Source organism: Pezoporus wallicus, unplaced genomic scaffold (genome assembly GCF_028554395.1).
Source record: "Pezoporus wallicus isolate ANWC-B61680 ecotype Strahan unplaced genomic scaffold, APGP_CSIRO_Pwel_v1 contig_13659, whole genome shotgun sequence".
Taxonomy (NCBI): domain Eukaryota; kingdom Metazoa; phylum Chordata; class Aves; order Psittaciformes; family Psittacidae; genus Pezoporus; species Pezoporus wallicus.
Genome location: NW_026636258.1, coordinates 915,642 through 929,929, shown reverse-complemented (window position 1 = coordinate 929,929; position 14,288 = coordinate 915,642). Strand labels below are relative to the sequence as shown.

The 14,288-nt window shown below is 44.1% G+C and overlaps 2 protein-coding genes across 4 annotated transcripts in view; both read right to left on the bottom strand.

The window, feature by feature from the left end:
- Positions 1–265: 265 nt before the first annotated feature.
- Positions 266–856, bottom strand: KCNE5 (potassium voltage-gated channel subfamily E regulatory subunit 5). Its single transcript, XM_057399465.1, has one exon. It carries the CDS (start codon positions 854–856, stop codon positions 536–538), a length of 321 nt encoding a protein of 106 aa, XP_057255448.1. The 3' UTR covers positions 266–535.
- A 7,506-nt stretch (positions 857–8,362) lies between these two features.
- Positions 8,363–14,288, bottom strand: part of ACSL4 (acyl-CoA synthetase long chain family member 4) — a 28,178-nt gene continuing 22,252 nt past the window's right edge. For all 3 annotated transcript variants that reach the window (XM_057399446.1, XM_057399444.1, XM_057399445.1), the window contains 7 exons: positions 12,951–13,090; positions 12,327–12,499; positions 12,044–12,118; positions 11,640–11,831; positions 10,993–11,107; positions 10,146–10,303; positions 8,363–8,534 (listed from right to left, as the gene is read on the bottom strand). In XM_057399446.1, the coding sequence (XP_057255429.1) occupies positions 8,377–8,534; positions 10,146–10,303; positions 10,993–11,107; positions 11,640–11,831; positions 12,044–12,118; positions 12,327–12,499; positions 12,951–13,090 (1,011 nt within the window). In that variant the 3' untranslated portion in view covers positions 8,363–8,376. The remainder of the gene's footprint in view (positions 8,535–10,145; positions 10,304–10,992; positions 11,108–11,639; positions 11,832–12,043; positions 12,119–12,326; positions 12,500–12,950; positions 13,091–14,288) is intronic.

Below are 14,288 nucleotides of genomic sequence, written 5' to 3'. Positions count from 1 at the left end.
TGTGTGTATGGATGTTATTGATGCCTTTAACAGTTACTGTCCATCAGCACAGAATACTGTGATGAGGTTCTGATGCTTTCTCGTGGGAGCACCTTCAGCCTCTGAGCTCCTGTTTTGATAAATGATTCCAGAACAGTTGATTTATCAGAACGAGACCTGACCCTTCCAGTCCTTTGTACCTGGCACGACTGCCAGTGCTCTAAAGTGATAGAAGGGTTCGTAATACAGTGATAGGGCAGCTGCTTTTAATTCTGTGAAAGGCTGCCCACAGCAGTAGCACTGTGTTCGGGTAACAGGGTGGAATACTAACTGATTTTAGAGCAGAAGATGTTAGGTAAGCTCTAGAGGTGATTGATGAGAGTGGTCTCTGTACGTACGCGATGCAGGTGTTCATTGTAGAAAAGCAGTCCAGATCTGTGCAGAGCTGAAGAGCAGGTCCCGCTGCAGGACCGGCCGCGGGTGCCGATCTGTTCCTCACCCCGCCGGTCCTCGGGGAGCCGAGGGGGCAGGCCCGGAGGGACCGGCCGGGCAGCGCTCACATCAGCCGCTGCCCCTCGGCGGGGCCGCCCTCCTCTCCCGGCCCGGCTCGGCCCCAGTCGCGCTCGATGTAGAGGTGGTACGGGTCGTGCTTGGACTCCAGCTTCCGCGAGCGGGTGTAGGCCAGGATGAGCCCCCCGGCCAGGCAGCCGTAGAAGATCATGATGAGCAGGATGTAGAGCGACGCGTCCCCCCCGGCACCGGCATCGGGACCAGCACCGGGACCCGCACCGGCCGCGCTGGCGTTGCCGCCGCGGCGCAGCTCCCGCAGCAGCGCGCTGAGCAGCGCCTGCAGCCGCCGCGGCTCGGTGCAGTTCATGGCTCCGGCTCGGCGGCTCGGAGCGGCGGTACCCGGGATGGGCGGTGAGCAGGACCCGCGCTGTGCCGGTGGCGGAGAGCCCCGCACTGTGCAGGGGGATCACGGCCGCAGGTCAGATGAAGCGGTTCGTGCACGGAGCCCGGGGACCGAACCTCTCTGCTCGGGAGGAGCCGGGCGCTGCCGGGGCCGTGGGGCTGCGCCTTTCTCCCGCTGCGCTGCCTGCCCTGCCGCCGCCGCCCACAGCCTGGTGTTTGGAGAGGCTGATCCCACTTCCTCACGGTGCCAGGCTGCACTCAAACGCCCTCTCCCACGCTAGAACGGGTAAAAGTAATTCTGTTTGAAAGGTGCAGCCGAGCAGCCCTTGCTTGTGTCCTTGAGACCAGGAGCACATCCTACACAGTGGGACCAGTGGGCCTCACTGTGCACCAGCTGTGAGGGAGCAGAGAGAGAACAGAGATCTCCCTTTCGCTCAGAGAACTGAGCAAACTGAGACCCCTTGCCAGCCCCCCTTGAATCACAGGAGCAAGATCTGTCATGAAGGTGAACACTTGGGTAAGTGTAGGTCCACCAAGGAGCAGGAAGGAGCTGGGTCTAGTTATGGGAGCTTTGGCATCTCTCCAGTCCCATTGCACCCAGGCACTGAGCGCCAAGACAGCCTGGCAGAGCTGCATGGGTTCAGCTGCTCCCAGTGCAAGAGTCATTTCCCTGCATCGTGGTGCACCGGATCCGTGTGGGAGGCCCTGGCTGGCTTATGGAGCCACTTGGCTGTGAGTGGCATGGAACAGGCAAAAGCAGGGCAGTGCTGCAAGGAAAGGTGGTGGGTACAGGAGCTTGAGTGGCAGCAGCCGTGGGGGTCAGAGGGCCAGAGGGAGAATTAATGAGAGTAATGAAATAATTAAAACAATTGGAATTAGCGGATAGAGGGGTTGTTTTTGAGCAGAAAGGCTAGGAGAGGGCTGAGTGTTAGCAGGTTGGGGTTTGGGTTGTTCTTGGTGTTCGTGCTGGAGAGGGTTCTGAGGCGGTACCAGACACGCAACTTTCCTTCATTTACTTTCCTTTCCCTCCCATAGGTCTGTGCCCATAGTTATGGGGGTTTTGACATCCCAGGAATGTTCAGGTTTTTCCTCCTTCCAGGCTCTTATCTGGTAACTGTTTAAATTCAGTTGTTATCGTGCTTGTAGGTGGATGTGTTGGTGGTATGTGTTACAGGATCACAATCTTTCCAGCATGTAGAGTTGTTTTCACCCTGTGCAGTTTCTTTGCCTGTTTCCAGGAGGTGGCTAGGGCTGATCACTGTGTCCTGTCCTGTTTTCTTTCTCTGCTTTCAGGGAGAAGGATATGTTTTAACAGCAGACCAGGAGTGTCCATCTGTAAGGGCAGCTGGGAGGCAAAGTCAGTGTGGTATTGACTTACAGGCAGTAGGGTATGAGTGAGAGGTTGCTGCCTGCACAGTGAGGAGGTTGCTGATGTGCATATGGGTGCGTTTTGTCCTTTTAGGAGTCTTTTTACAGAATCACATCTCTTAAGCAAAGTTTTTGGCTCAGATGTGGTGCAGGCACCTTGCTTTTTCACTGCTTGTGAGTGACCTACTGAAAGTACATTATCAGCTAGACAGTGGAAATAAAATGGAAAATACAATAGGTTACAGTTTTTGCTCCAGTTAGAAGGGCTGAATATCCATTTAGAATTTCAGCAGAGCCCAAAGGTCCAGTAGATTTTTCTTCACAGAGTGCCAGATTTTAATTTGCTTTTCTACAGGATGTTTTTTGTCGGTGTGAACAATTTCCTTGGCATCTTTCCTCTGAAAGCAAGGACTCTGCTTGCCAGTAAGTGCTTAGAGTGGGGTGTATGTGGGTTAAGACTGAGTCACTCTGACTTGCTGGAAAGTCAGCTTGGGTTGTGGTGTAGCATTTGTTTGCAGAGCTCCTCAGGAAGTCACTGTCACCACCTGTGCATTTCCACTCCTCACAGCAACATCCTTACTGTGCTACAGGAAGGTGTTCACAGCAGAGATTTGGGTTTAAAGATAACAAGGACAAAAAGTCACAAGGTGAGAGCTTCCCTGTTAGATGAGAGGCAAATATGCTATGGAAGGCAATGAAATTAGAGGTCACTACCCTGAGCTTTATAGGGCAGAGGGGATGAGGGTTGTATTTTGAACATAGGGACAGAGTGGGGCTGGTTAAGTGACTGTACTGGGTTCAGCAGTAGCAGTCATTTTTCTCCTTCTTAGTAGCTGTGTTTTTGACTTTCAGCCTGGGAACAGCACTGATAACACCGATGGTTTTAGTTGCTGCTCAGTAATGTTTAGTCTGACCAAGGACTTTGTGAGCCTCATGCTCTGCCAGGGAGGAGGGGAAGCTGGGAGGAAGCAGAGACAGGACACCTGACCCAAACTGACCAAAGAGGTATTGGTCATGCCCAGGATGTAAAACTGGGGGCAGTTACCTGGAAGGGCTGAGATCACTGCTCGGTCAAGCTGGGTATCGGTCGGCAGGTGGTGAGCAGTTGTATTCTCTTCCCTTGTTATTTCCCTTATCATTATTATCATTGGTAGCAGCAGCAGTGGTTTGTGTTATACCTTAGTTACTGGGCTGCTCTTATCTCAACCAGTGGGAGTTGCATTTTTTGATTCTCCTCCCCATCCCTCCGGGAGCGGGAGCAGGGAAGGGGGGGGGGGGAAGTGGACTGATTTGCCGACAGGGTTTAATGACCCTGATGGCATTTCATAAAACCAGGCTCATCTGGAGGTTATGTGATTAGAACCGAAAGGCAGAAAGTAGAGTAGGGCAGGCAGCTGTAGAGAACAGTGATCTGTTCTTCATGTTCCCTCCCTGGGGGAGCACTGCAGGTAATGAGCTGCTCTATACCCAACAGGAAAGGTTTAGATTAGATACAGTGCTGTTTAAAACAAATAAAACCCTGGCAACACCTCCCAGGGCTGGGCCTTTCCTTGAGTGCAGCAATAATGTGTGGACTCCATGTGTAGTCAGGCTAGTCTTAGTCTTAAATAGGTTCAGCAATGCAGGAAGCCTGTTAGAAGTTGTTCAATGCTGTTTCAAATCAAGAAGTGCTGAATTACTCCCCCACCACTTAATTTGTTAAAAGGCAAATAAGGAAAACTTACATGGCCTCTCTTTGCTTTAGATGTTAACTGTAATGATAGGAGATCATGTCTTAAGAGTGATGGGTTTCATGCTCAGGGTTTGGGTTTTCAGAGGTAACGGGGATAGCATAGCTGGGGTGGTCACCCTTCTGTAACAGAGGACAGGTGAAGGTGTTAGTTACATGCTTGGCATCTTTGTTAATGTTCATTAGTGAGCAAGTTATTAGTGTTCCAAAATGGGAAAACAAGTGAAAAATGCAACAGAGTTGGGTTTGGTGTTGTTTTTACCCTTTCAAAGCAGGTGAGGAGGCTGAGGACCACACACAGTGCCCGGAGCTGTTTGTCTAATGATGTCATTATCACTGGTCTGATGGCAGGATTGCACATAGTTTTGGACAAATTCCCTGTGATAATCAGCTTCATTAAAGCACTTTGGCAATATAGAATAAATCTGATTTTCTTCAAAACATGGCTTCCTAAAAAGCACAAGATTTATTCCTTTTAAATGTCTGATATTTAAATTTTAGCCTCCACAAGGGAAACGGATTTACTCTCATGTAAATAGAGTTCAGCCATTAGACAGGCTTTGTTAAACAAACAGCCTGCTCAGAACCACCCAAAACCAAGACACAACACAACAAACGGCACACCAAAACCAAATCCATAGTGAGAACGTATTTCTTGCATGGCATGTAATTGCAGAACATCCCTGGTTGATCATTCAAATATAACGTAGTTATTTGAAATAACTATTCTGGGACAGGGTAGGTTTGGGGCTGGTGGGGTTTTCTGTCTGAAAATTAGTGACCCACATTTTCAACTCGCATCCTTTTCCTTATAGAGCCAGAAAGTGTGCGATGGGAATGGCAGTTCAACACACAGGCTTCCTCGGCAGGCAGCTCTCTTGTGTCATGCTATGCTCAAAGATGGTGCAATGGGCACTAAAATTGGATTGGGTTGGTTAAACACCTACTCTTAAAGAGAATAACTCATCGCTTTCTCTGTTTATACATTTTTTGTCCCCCTGCAAGCCGTTTAATGACACCTTGCTGTTACCTGCAGCATTACTATTGCATTATGTGCAGCAGCCTGGTTCTCCTGCCCCAGCCCCAGTTCTGTGCTGAAGCTGTTTCTAAAAGGTGCTGTTCAACCTTTATCGACACAGAGGCTCTGTTGCCTTTCAGAAGGTAGGGATCTTGAGGCACTAGTTCAGCATTTAGAAAGGAATAGTTTTAAAGGTGTTTCTTTTAAAATATCTAATAATCAATGTCACTCAGTGTAAGCTTACTCTCTGCTTCTTCTCTTCCAATGGTGATAACTCTTGTGCTTGTCTTAGGGCAATATGTATGTAGCTGAAGGTTACTCTTGTCAATTCACCATTCTTCAGGCCACCTGAACTTAACTGCAATCTTCCTTCACACGTGAAGCTTTCTAGACCCACTTTTATGGTACTTAAACTCTAGATATCCCATGGGGCTTTTTGAACTAGAATGCCTAAACATCTTGTATCAGATGCCCAAACTGGATTTTGTTTCTCTTTCAACTTGTTTCTCAGGCTGAGGAGGGCAATTTGAAGTTCTGAACCAGCTTTCTGAAGATCTTGCAGCTACTGTGAGCTTTCTGGAATCTTCACGTTTCATAAATGAACTGCTCCCTCACACTGCAGTGGTGGGTTAGCAGTTGAATGCTACTATCTTAGAGGTCTTTTCTAACCTACATGATTCTGTAATGGTTTTGAAGCCTTCCACTGTTTATCTATGCATCCGAGTTCCTTACTTCTAATGACAAGAATGACATTCTTGCTCATCCTCTGTTTCTTTCTCCCCAAGCTGTCACAAAAGTATTCAGAATTCATTAAGAAAGAGGATAAAGCTCTTGCCAAACTGCAAATACATTTGTAAATAATCCCCGTATCTGAATGTAATCCTTCGCCTCCTCTAAAAATGCTTGAAAAGCTGATGTGGATCAAATTGCCTTTTGCAGCACATGCACATTTAGGCCACTTCCTAAAACCAGGCCCATGCTAGGCTGTGCTTTCAACATCTGTAGCACCTGCTCATTGCTGCTGTGTTCTAAGGTGTGCTCAGCCTCCAAGAGAACGTGAGGCACTGGACAGGAATTGGAGACAACTTGTGCAACACAAAGAGCTTGCAGAACACAGCTTTTTGAACCATTTAAATTGTATTCCACTGTTGAAATGTTAACATTGCGCATGTGTAGACACAGAACATACCTGCAGTCTCGATAAAATACATTGCGTATAAATACATTCATGGCTTAAAAACCAAACCCATAGAACCTGCAGACATAGTCAAGTGCAAGTTTCTTACATGTATTTCACTTCTGTGATGCTAACAGGCCAACAAAAGGCTCTGTAATGATTCTGTGATGAATAGTGACCAATTTGAAACATGGAAAAACTGGTAATGTGGCTCCATGAGCAAGTCGTTCAAGAAGTTGCTCCTTAGATGGGAAGTAGTTGCTGTTGTCATACCTGTATATTAAAATCATTTTCTTTCTTACAGAAGCTATTTCCTCATTCCTTTTAGTGACTGTTTGGTTCCACGCACAACTAAGCACAGTCAGCCCTGTGCCATTTTCCATTTCCCTTTCCCCTCGGCATTCTTGGAAGGGGAGCTGGCAGTGTTCTGGACTGGTCAGAGAAAGTTATGCACAGGGCAGTTTGAAGCTGGTCCCAAGGAGAAGGGATGGTTTAGTTCATGAGTACACGGCCATGACTTATTCTTGCCAAATCTGTTTGAACTGGAAAAAGGAAAAATGCACATACATGCAATCAAGGAAAAACTTGCCCTGGAATTGCAAGTGTGTTCAGGAGATGCATCATACAAAATCTTTACTTTCTGTACAGTGACAATACCAAATATTTTCTTTACCGTCATATACACAACACAAATATTATGAATAGAAATCTATAAATACTTTAAAATGAATTTGTAATATATAGCAGTTGAGGGCCACAGCTGTACAAAATGTAAGCAACATATATAAAACGATTAAGAAAGTGCAAAGTAGAACAGTATCAAGAGCCTCCACTTTTTACAGCACTTATGGTTCAAGTGTGAAGAGTAGCAGGAATGCGGGAGCTTAGCTACAAGTCAAAAGGAGACACAGTACAGGATTCTGCACACAAAGTGATGAACTATTATTAAGTTGTATCTTCCCACTTCTTCACATCTATGACTTCCAGTTAATAACAGCACATTTTTATAATGAATTTCTGTAAAGAGTGATTTGTCCCTTTCACAAGTTCCATAAAACAAAGGTTCCCTGGTCACAGACTACTCTTCTGTAAGTACAACAAGACTACGTGGGGAAACTACTGTTGGTTTCTGTTGCCTTGTTATACTCACTGTAGTTAAAAGGTGAACGGAAATACCTTCCATAAAGCGACTATTGATGTTTAGACCCTGATCCTCTAAATGACATACAGGTGACCTGTACCATTGTTCACACGTATGTCAAGGTTTAGAGGATCAGTGCCTTAAAACCAACCACCCTTCAGAAAAACCCCAAACCAAACACTCACTGGCGCTTCAAATCCACTTAGAGACAACAGCCCAGCAATGTCACTGCTCTTTGGCAGTGGAGAGTCAAGTTTTGCATTCAGGTGATGATTTCTCATCAGCCCCTTGTACGGCAGTGCACGGCTTTGTCTTTTATGCTCTGTGTCCTAGTGGAAAGCTCTGTTTGTTTGAATTAAAATTCAGTGGCAAATAAAACCCCATTTGGTGAGATGGAAGCTGAAAGAGTTAATTCAACACTCTCAGCTGGAATCTCAAATACCTTGTTTTTAGAAAGCTTTTCAGTTCACCTTTATTTCAGTAAGTCTACTTTGTATCCTCTCTTAGGCACTGTAAATATTCAGGATGCTAACTGATGTGCAGAAGTATCCATCCATTCTCAGGCAGTACATTATCAATGATCTCTAGCAATTCCTTGACTAATGTTTTAATTTTTAAATGGAGAAAGGTAGATTTTAAATACTCTTTTCCTCTCTCACTAAGTGGCTTACTATAACAGAAGAATCATCACCATTACACTGATTTTTCTCAAGATTTCAGGCCAGATTTCAGAATGTATTAAGGAGAAGTTGTAAGCAGTCTGAATGTGCTAGAGAAACGCAGCGATAAAATTACCTGGTCATACTGCTTCACATCGTGATGTCTGTCTCCAAACTGGAGATCATCACATGAAACTCTACAAAGACCATCTTATTCTGCTAATAATTAAGAATCTGGAGTCTAAGATACTCTCTGTTGTACTCTATACAGATTATAGAAACAGTAATCCATTTGGTATATTTTCTGAATGTGTGATATCTACAGCATACACAGACATTCAAAATTGAGGCATGAGAAGGAACCATCTGCACAACCTGGTCAACACAACTTGTTTATTTGCCTCCATACATTCGCTCGATGTCGTTGAGGTAATGGTTTTTCAGTTCTTTCCTTTTCAGCTTGAAGGCATCTGTTACTAACCCAGTCTCTGGGGTCCAGGGCTCAGGGCTTAACCGTACTTTGATGGGTATTTCAAACCTCTCTAATTTCACTGCAGGGACAAGAAGAAACACAAGCATGACTATGATTACACAGCCAAATGAAATACTAATTCTTGTACCAATGCTGAGATAGTGTGCAGATATTCTAGTATTATAGCTTGTACTGGATGTGACAGTGTAAAATCTAAAGCTTGCAACAATGAGTGTGTAGCCTGGAGATCTGAGATGACTGTCCCAAGAGGATACGCTGAAGTCCAGACTTGTATCTTTATTGTAGGAATGTAGTAATAATGAGACTAACTCGGACTAGCTGGATGTGCTTCATATTTAAAGTACAACGAAGTACTTCTTCACTTGCCATGGTTGAATGATTCTTTCCCAAATTTCTGCTTCCCAAGAGTTTGTTTAAAGTTCAGAATAAAGGGCCTTCTCTGTATTTTTGTTACATTAGTTACTTATTTGCCCTTCAGTTGGAAGCAGCGGCTTGGCACATGCACAGCCTCACTGCTACCAAAGCAGCTTCTCCCTTGCACAGGCCAAAGAGGGTAAGGAGAAGGCAGGTAACTGCTTAAGGGAGAAGGGCAGAGACATTGGGATAGAGTAGGGAGCTGCTGCACGTGTGCAATACCTGATGGACTCTGCTGTCAGCTCCTGCACATAGCCCTGTTTTGGGATCCCACATCCATAGACTTGTGGCTGAATTCCTAGACAATGTCTGGCAGTGTCGCCTCTAGGCGGCAGCAGATGCGGGCCAGACGAGGTCTGGCTCCAGGTCTGCACCAGGAGCTGTTCTCTGTAACTTCAGTCTGGGATTGTAATGTACTCTGTCAGTTTGTTTAGCTCTCTGCCTGCTCGTGACAGGGTGCGTTATGTTCTGCTGAAAACGGGAATGAGCTCTTTAAAACAGTTCTGGAGAAAGTAGGATCCCAATAGCAGAGCACCATCCAGAAGGCAGAAAGAACACACAAGCAACGGATTTTGAATAAACAAAGCTACCTATGTGGATAGTAATTTGCCTAGTTCACGACAGAAAACATGGATTAAAATGTTTAAACCCAAGTCTGAGACCTGGGGGACTGATTTATCTTTTTCTAAAGGAAGCCTTAACAGAAGTGCCTTTCATCCTTGTTTTCTTGGTTTCAAAAGGCACATTTCTCCTCTCTGAAGTTTGAGAGGCAGTGCTCAGCATGTACTTATGTCCGTTTTTACCACCTCCTCATATGCTGTCCCAAGTGCTCTAGAGACTTTCTTCCCCAGTGACTTTGTTACATTTTTGGCACCATAAAGGACTGATGAGGCTTTTGATCATTCAGTACCACAGCAAGGAATAGGAGGCCTTTAAGCCATTACAGCCACAGGGATCATGGTTGTTTCAGAGCTGCAGGGGAAGAAGTCACATGGGGGGAGGAGGAAACGCTTTGAAGTCTTTTGCTTAGCCAGTTTTTCTCACCAGCAAATGTCTTGTAACTTCCCTTCCAAATTTTCAGCTCTCTTGGACCTTATTTTAACTGTTTCACCAGTTTGATGTGGGGTTTTTGCATCCAATTAAACTACTAAGTTTTGGCAGATAGAGGCAACAGGAAGAAGGAAGGGCAGTTAGTGAGGATCACTTGCTGGGTAAGCACGTGAGACTGGCTAGCACAACATGCTGCTTTACTTACTCTTGTTTGCCACTTCTTTAATCTCTCGCAGGACTTCAGCTTCCATCGTAGGGTTGTTACAAATATCTACCCAGGTTCCACTGATACCCTTCTGCTCCGCTAATGCTGTCAGCCTCGTCTGATTAGGAACCACAAAGCTGATCACGTACGACTGGTCGCTAACATACGGTGGCAAGGGGGGAAAGGAAGAAAGATCCAAACAGTTGAGACTTCTGTTTCGGGGTGTCAGATGTTTCCCACAGATTCCCCCATACAGAATCCTTCTTGTACATCAACTCTTCACAACCGATGACTTATCAGAGGTATTCTAAGTTGTTTTACAACATTAGGTTTGACTGGTATCATGCTTTGCAGTAATGTCATGAGCACGTCTCTGTTTAGCTCCGCAGCTACATCTGGTGTTTAGCGAGTTCCCTTCAGTCCCCTTCATGTAGCGTGTTTAAGTTGAGGGGAGGGAGAGGAGACTGGGAGAATTTCCAAAACCCCGTGGAGAGCTCTGGATCAGGTGCAGAGCGGCCAGATTAACTTTACTCTGGTATTTTGCCAGAAAGCCAAAACACATGCTAGATATAATGACACCTGTTTAGGGAAGGGATGAGATGGAGCTGGAGTGCATTAGGATAGGAGAAATGCCAACAGAGGTAGGTCACTTCTTCAGGTTTTAGGGAATCTGGCTGCCTGTACTACTTCAGAGATGCTGTTTATAACTTGCACCCTGGGGGTGTGGGGTGAGGGTGTGTGTTCAATGGAAACCATGGAAAACTACAGTCTAGTGTCAGAGAATTGGGTCAGAGCCTGAATTTCATGTTTACCCTCGATGGAGTTTCTAAATTAATACCACTCTTACCTTTTGGCATAAGCACAGATATTGTCAATCAATGGACAGTTCTTCAGTGCTGCCTCTACTTTGCCCAGAGATACATATTCTCCTGCTTGTAGCTTTACCAAGTCTTTCTTACGATCTAGGAGTAGGAGAAGGCAAAAACGGCTCCATTTAAACTTTTGCATTTCCACAGGCTCGTTTGCAAAACCACTGTATATGTATTATATGTGCAGTGCTATGCAAGATTCTTCATAAACATGAATAAAAGCATCTTAATAAACTTTGAAAGCAGCTAACAGCTTTATAAACCAACTTTATAAAGGCTTCTCTAAACACATTTCTGTAGTGCTACACTGCTTGTCACACAACTTGTACCAAAGTGATGGGGATTTAAAGCTTTGTAATTGATACCAAAAATCAATCTTACATTTACTCTTTAAAGTCCATGTGCTAAACTTGGGTAGTGATAATGTCACAGGAAACAGCATCACGTCCAAAATATTCCTACAGCTGCGAGCACCTTTGGGAATGTGTTTTACCCTGTGATTCTCAAGCAGGTAACCTTCAGTAGATTAGCTCTAGCAAAGCCAACAACAGGATTAACAGCATGCTTGTAATTATGTTTAGTCAAGATCTTGTAATATGTTAAGGTATCAAAAACTGAGGCCAACCTATGATCTGCAGAGACCCATCCGGATGAAATTCCCCTATATCTCCTGTACAGAACCATCTCTGACCGTTCTCATCAACAGAGAAGTCATCTGTTGTCTTCTCTTCGTTTTTAAAATATCCCATTGAGACGTTAGGTCCACCAATGACGATTTCTCCTCTAGGATTAGGCTTGTCTTTATTGGTGTAGCCCCCTGAAAACAAGGAAATCCACACACAATTACACTGAACTTTAAATTCTGCTGCCAAGAAAATATTCAACTTGAAGTTAAAGTACACAAACTGATGACTGTTACAAAAGAACAACCACTTCATGTGCTACACCGAGCCAAGCAGACAGGCAAAGGAACCACGTAAGCACTGGTTACATCAGTTACTCTGAAATCAAAACCTTTCATACTCTCACCTTCTTGCCAGTCTTTCAGTTTTATTTCACAACAAATAAGAGGAGCTCCGACTTTGCCAGTGCTGTAATCAGTAGCTTGGAGAGAGAACAAGGAAGAAAACAGTTATTTTTGTCATATGAAATACACACTTGAACTATAAATAAGGCAGTAGCTTTTCTTACTTTATTGCAGTTAAGCACTACAGCTGTTCAGACTACAAAAAACCCCACCCAACCCTCATATATATATGATATACATACATATATATCTCAAATTATATATTTCCAGAAGCATTTTTACTACCTTCTGTAATTGTTCCAGCTCCACATGTTTCTGTTAGTCCATAGCCTTGACCAACAGGACAGCAAAAACAGATGTTCATGAATCTTTGTGTCTGAGGTGAGAGGGGCGCTCCTCCAGAGAGCATCATACGGATATTCCCTCCCAGCAGTGCCTTTACTTTTTTAAACAGGAGCCTTGAAAGAAGGAAAAAAAGCCTTAAAAACCATTCCCTCAGCTTTTCTAGAAAGGACGAAGAAGGTTTGTGTAGTTTTCTATTTGGAACACCTTCAAATTAACTTCATTCACAGATTTCAGCGGACAGCAGGAGAATCGGGAATGTTACCTCTTGTGCAACACTTAAAGATGGTAGAATTCCTGTAACTTAACTAAACAAACATTCCAGTTTTACTACCAAAAACCCCAATGCAATGAAAACTAACCAGTCATCTGTTCTGGAGATGAGTCACTCTTACCATTAAGTATCTGACCCATTTCCAGTAAGAACTTGGATTATTTCAGTGATTAGATAAGATTTGTGTGTTAGATGAGAATTCTCTGTGTCAGGTAGCTGAGCTGATTGTGCTTTTAGACTGTCTTAACAAACCGCAAGGAAAAAGGTCCATTTGGACTGTGAATTAGACTTACACGTTACACAGAGGTGCATCGTATCCCCTCTTGATTTGCTCCAGTTTGTAGTCATAGCCTATCTTGAACAGAGTTCTCTGAATGTAGTTCATCTCCTGCACTTTACTCATGACATTTTTATAAATTCTGTCCATTATTTCCTGGAAAGTGTTAAAAAAAGCAAGGAAAATTACCACACAGGCCAGCCTAGCGAGTGTAAGTGAAATTCCATGTGCAACATAGAATAAAACCACCCCTATTATTATTCTTCCTTTGAAACAGGTAATACAGTAAGAGTAAAAACGACTGCATCATTGGTTAGGCAATGCTTAACTGTAATGCTTTGAATGTGTGATCAGTTTATAGAATATTGCAGCTTGGAGCTATTCAAAATGGGTGGCACAAAGCATCAAAAATGAAGCAGAAAATGAGTGACTGAGCCTTACTCCTGTATTTGCTGTTTTCTCCTCACACCAGTATCACTAGAGAGGAAGAACCCCCGTGCTGTAGTATGTATCTCCTATTAAAACACTTGTCTTGAATTAGGCACACAGGCAAGTAATTGAGTAACCACTGCAGGTCTTCAGGTGTACTGCAGTAGTTCATAGCAGCCCTGCATTTCTACAAGCACCTTTTTGAACCTCACATTTAGTTGTGAAATACTTTCCTCCCCTCATGCTAAAGATGTCTTCTTTTTATCAACCACAGCTACAAATCTTGGGTAATGCTATGTTGTATTGCTTACACTGTTGATACCAGGTGATAACAGTTACATTGTTAACCTGAACTTAAATGCGACAAACTGATCTGAATTCAAGTTCAGCTCAATCTCTTTGCTAAAGGGTGGAATGTGCCATACAAGATTTATCGTGCTTAGGAGTCCTGGTGCTGTACTTTATCCACAGCAGTTCGCAAGCACACAGAATGAACTATGAGATTTCACTTCACTGCTTCCTTTACAAAGAGAAGTTTTTCAGCTTTCAAAGCAATGTGGTTTCAGTAATTCTTGTTACCTGACAAAAACCCCACAGACAAGAAACTCATTTCCATTAAAGTAATAAGCCTGTGATCACTAAAATATACAGAACTTACACAGTGTTCAGAGTGGTGAAGTATTTAACAGAAGTGGAAGGATCAGCTCCTTTGAGTTTGTGACAGCACAATGGTGTGATGGACTTACGCGCTTTCTGACAGAAGTCAATTTAAAATCGAAAAGAAAGCTATGAAAATTAGGTACTTTGAATATCAGAGTTCAAACTATCACAGTCTTATCAGAAAGCACTCTCATGAGGGGTTTTGATTAGCTCCTTCACATCCTCATTACTGGCACTGACAGAAACTAGCATTTCAGCAAACACA

Bases quoted from the DNA above. Each gene is read 5' to 3' on its own strand.
- KCNE5 (XM_057399465.1), bottom strand. From the start codon at position 856: ATGAACTGCACCGAGCCGCGGCGGCTGCAGGCGCTGCTCAGCGCGCTG.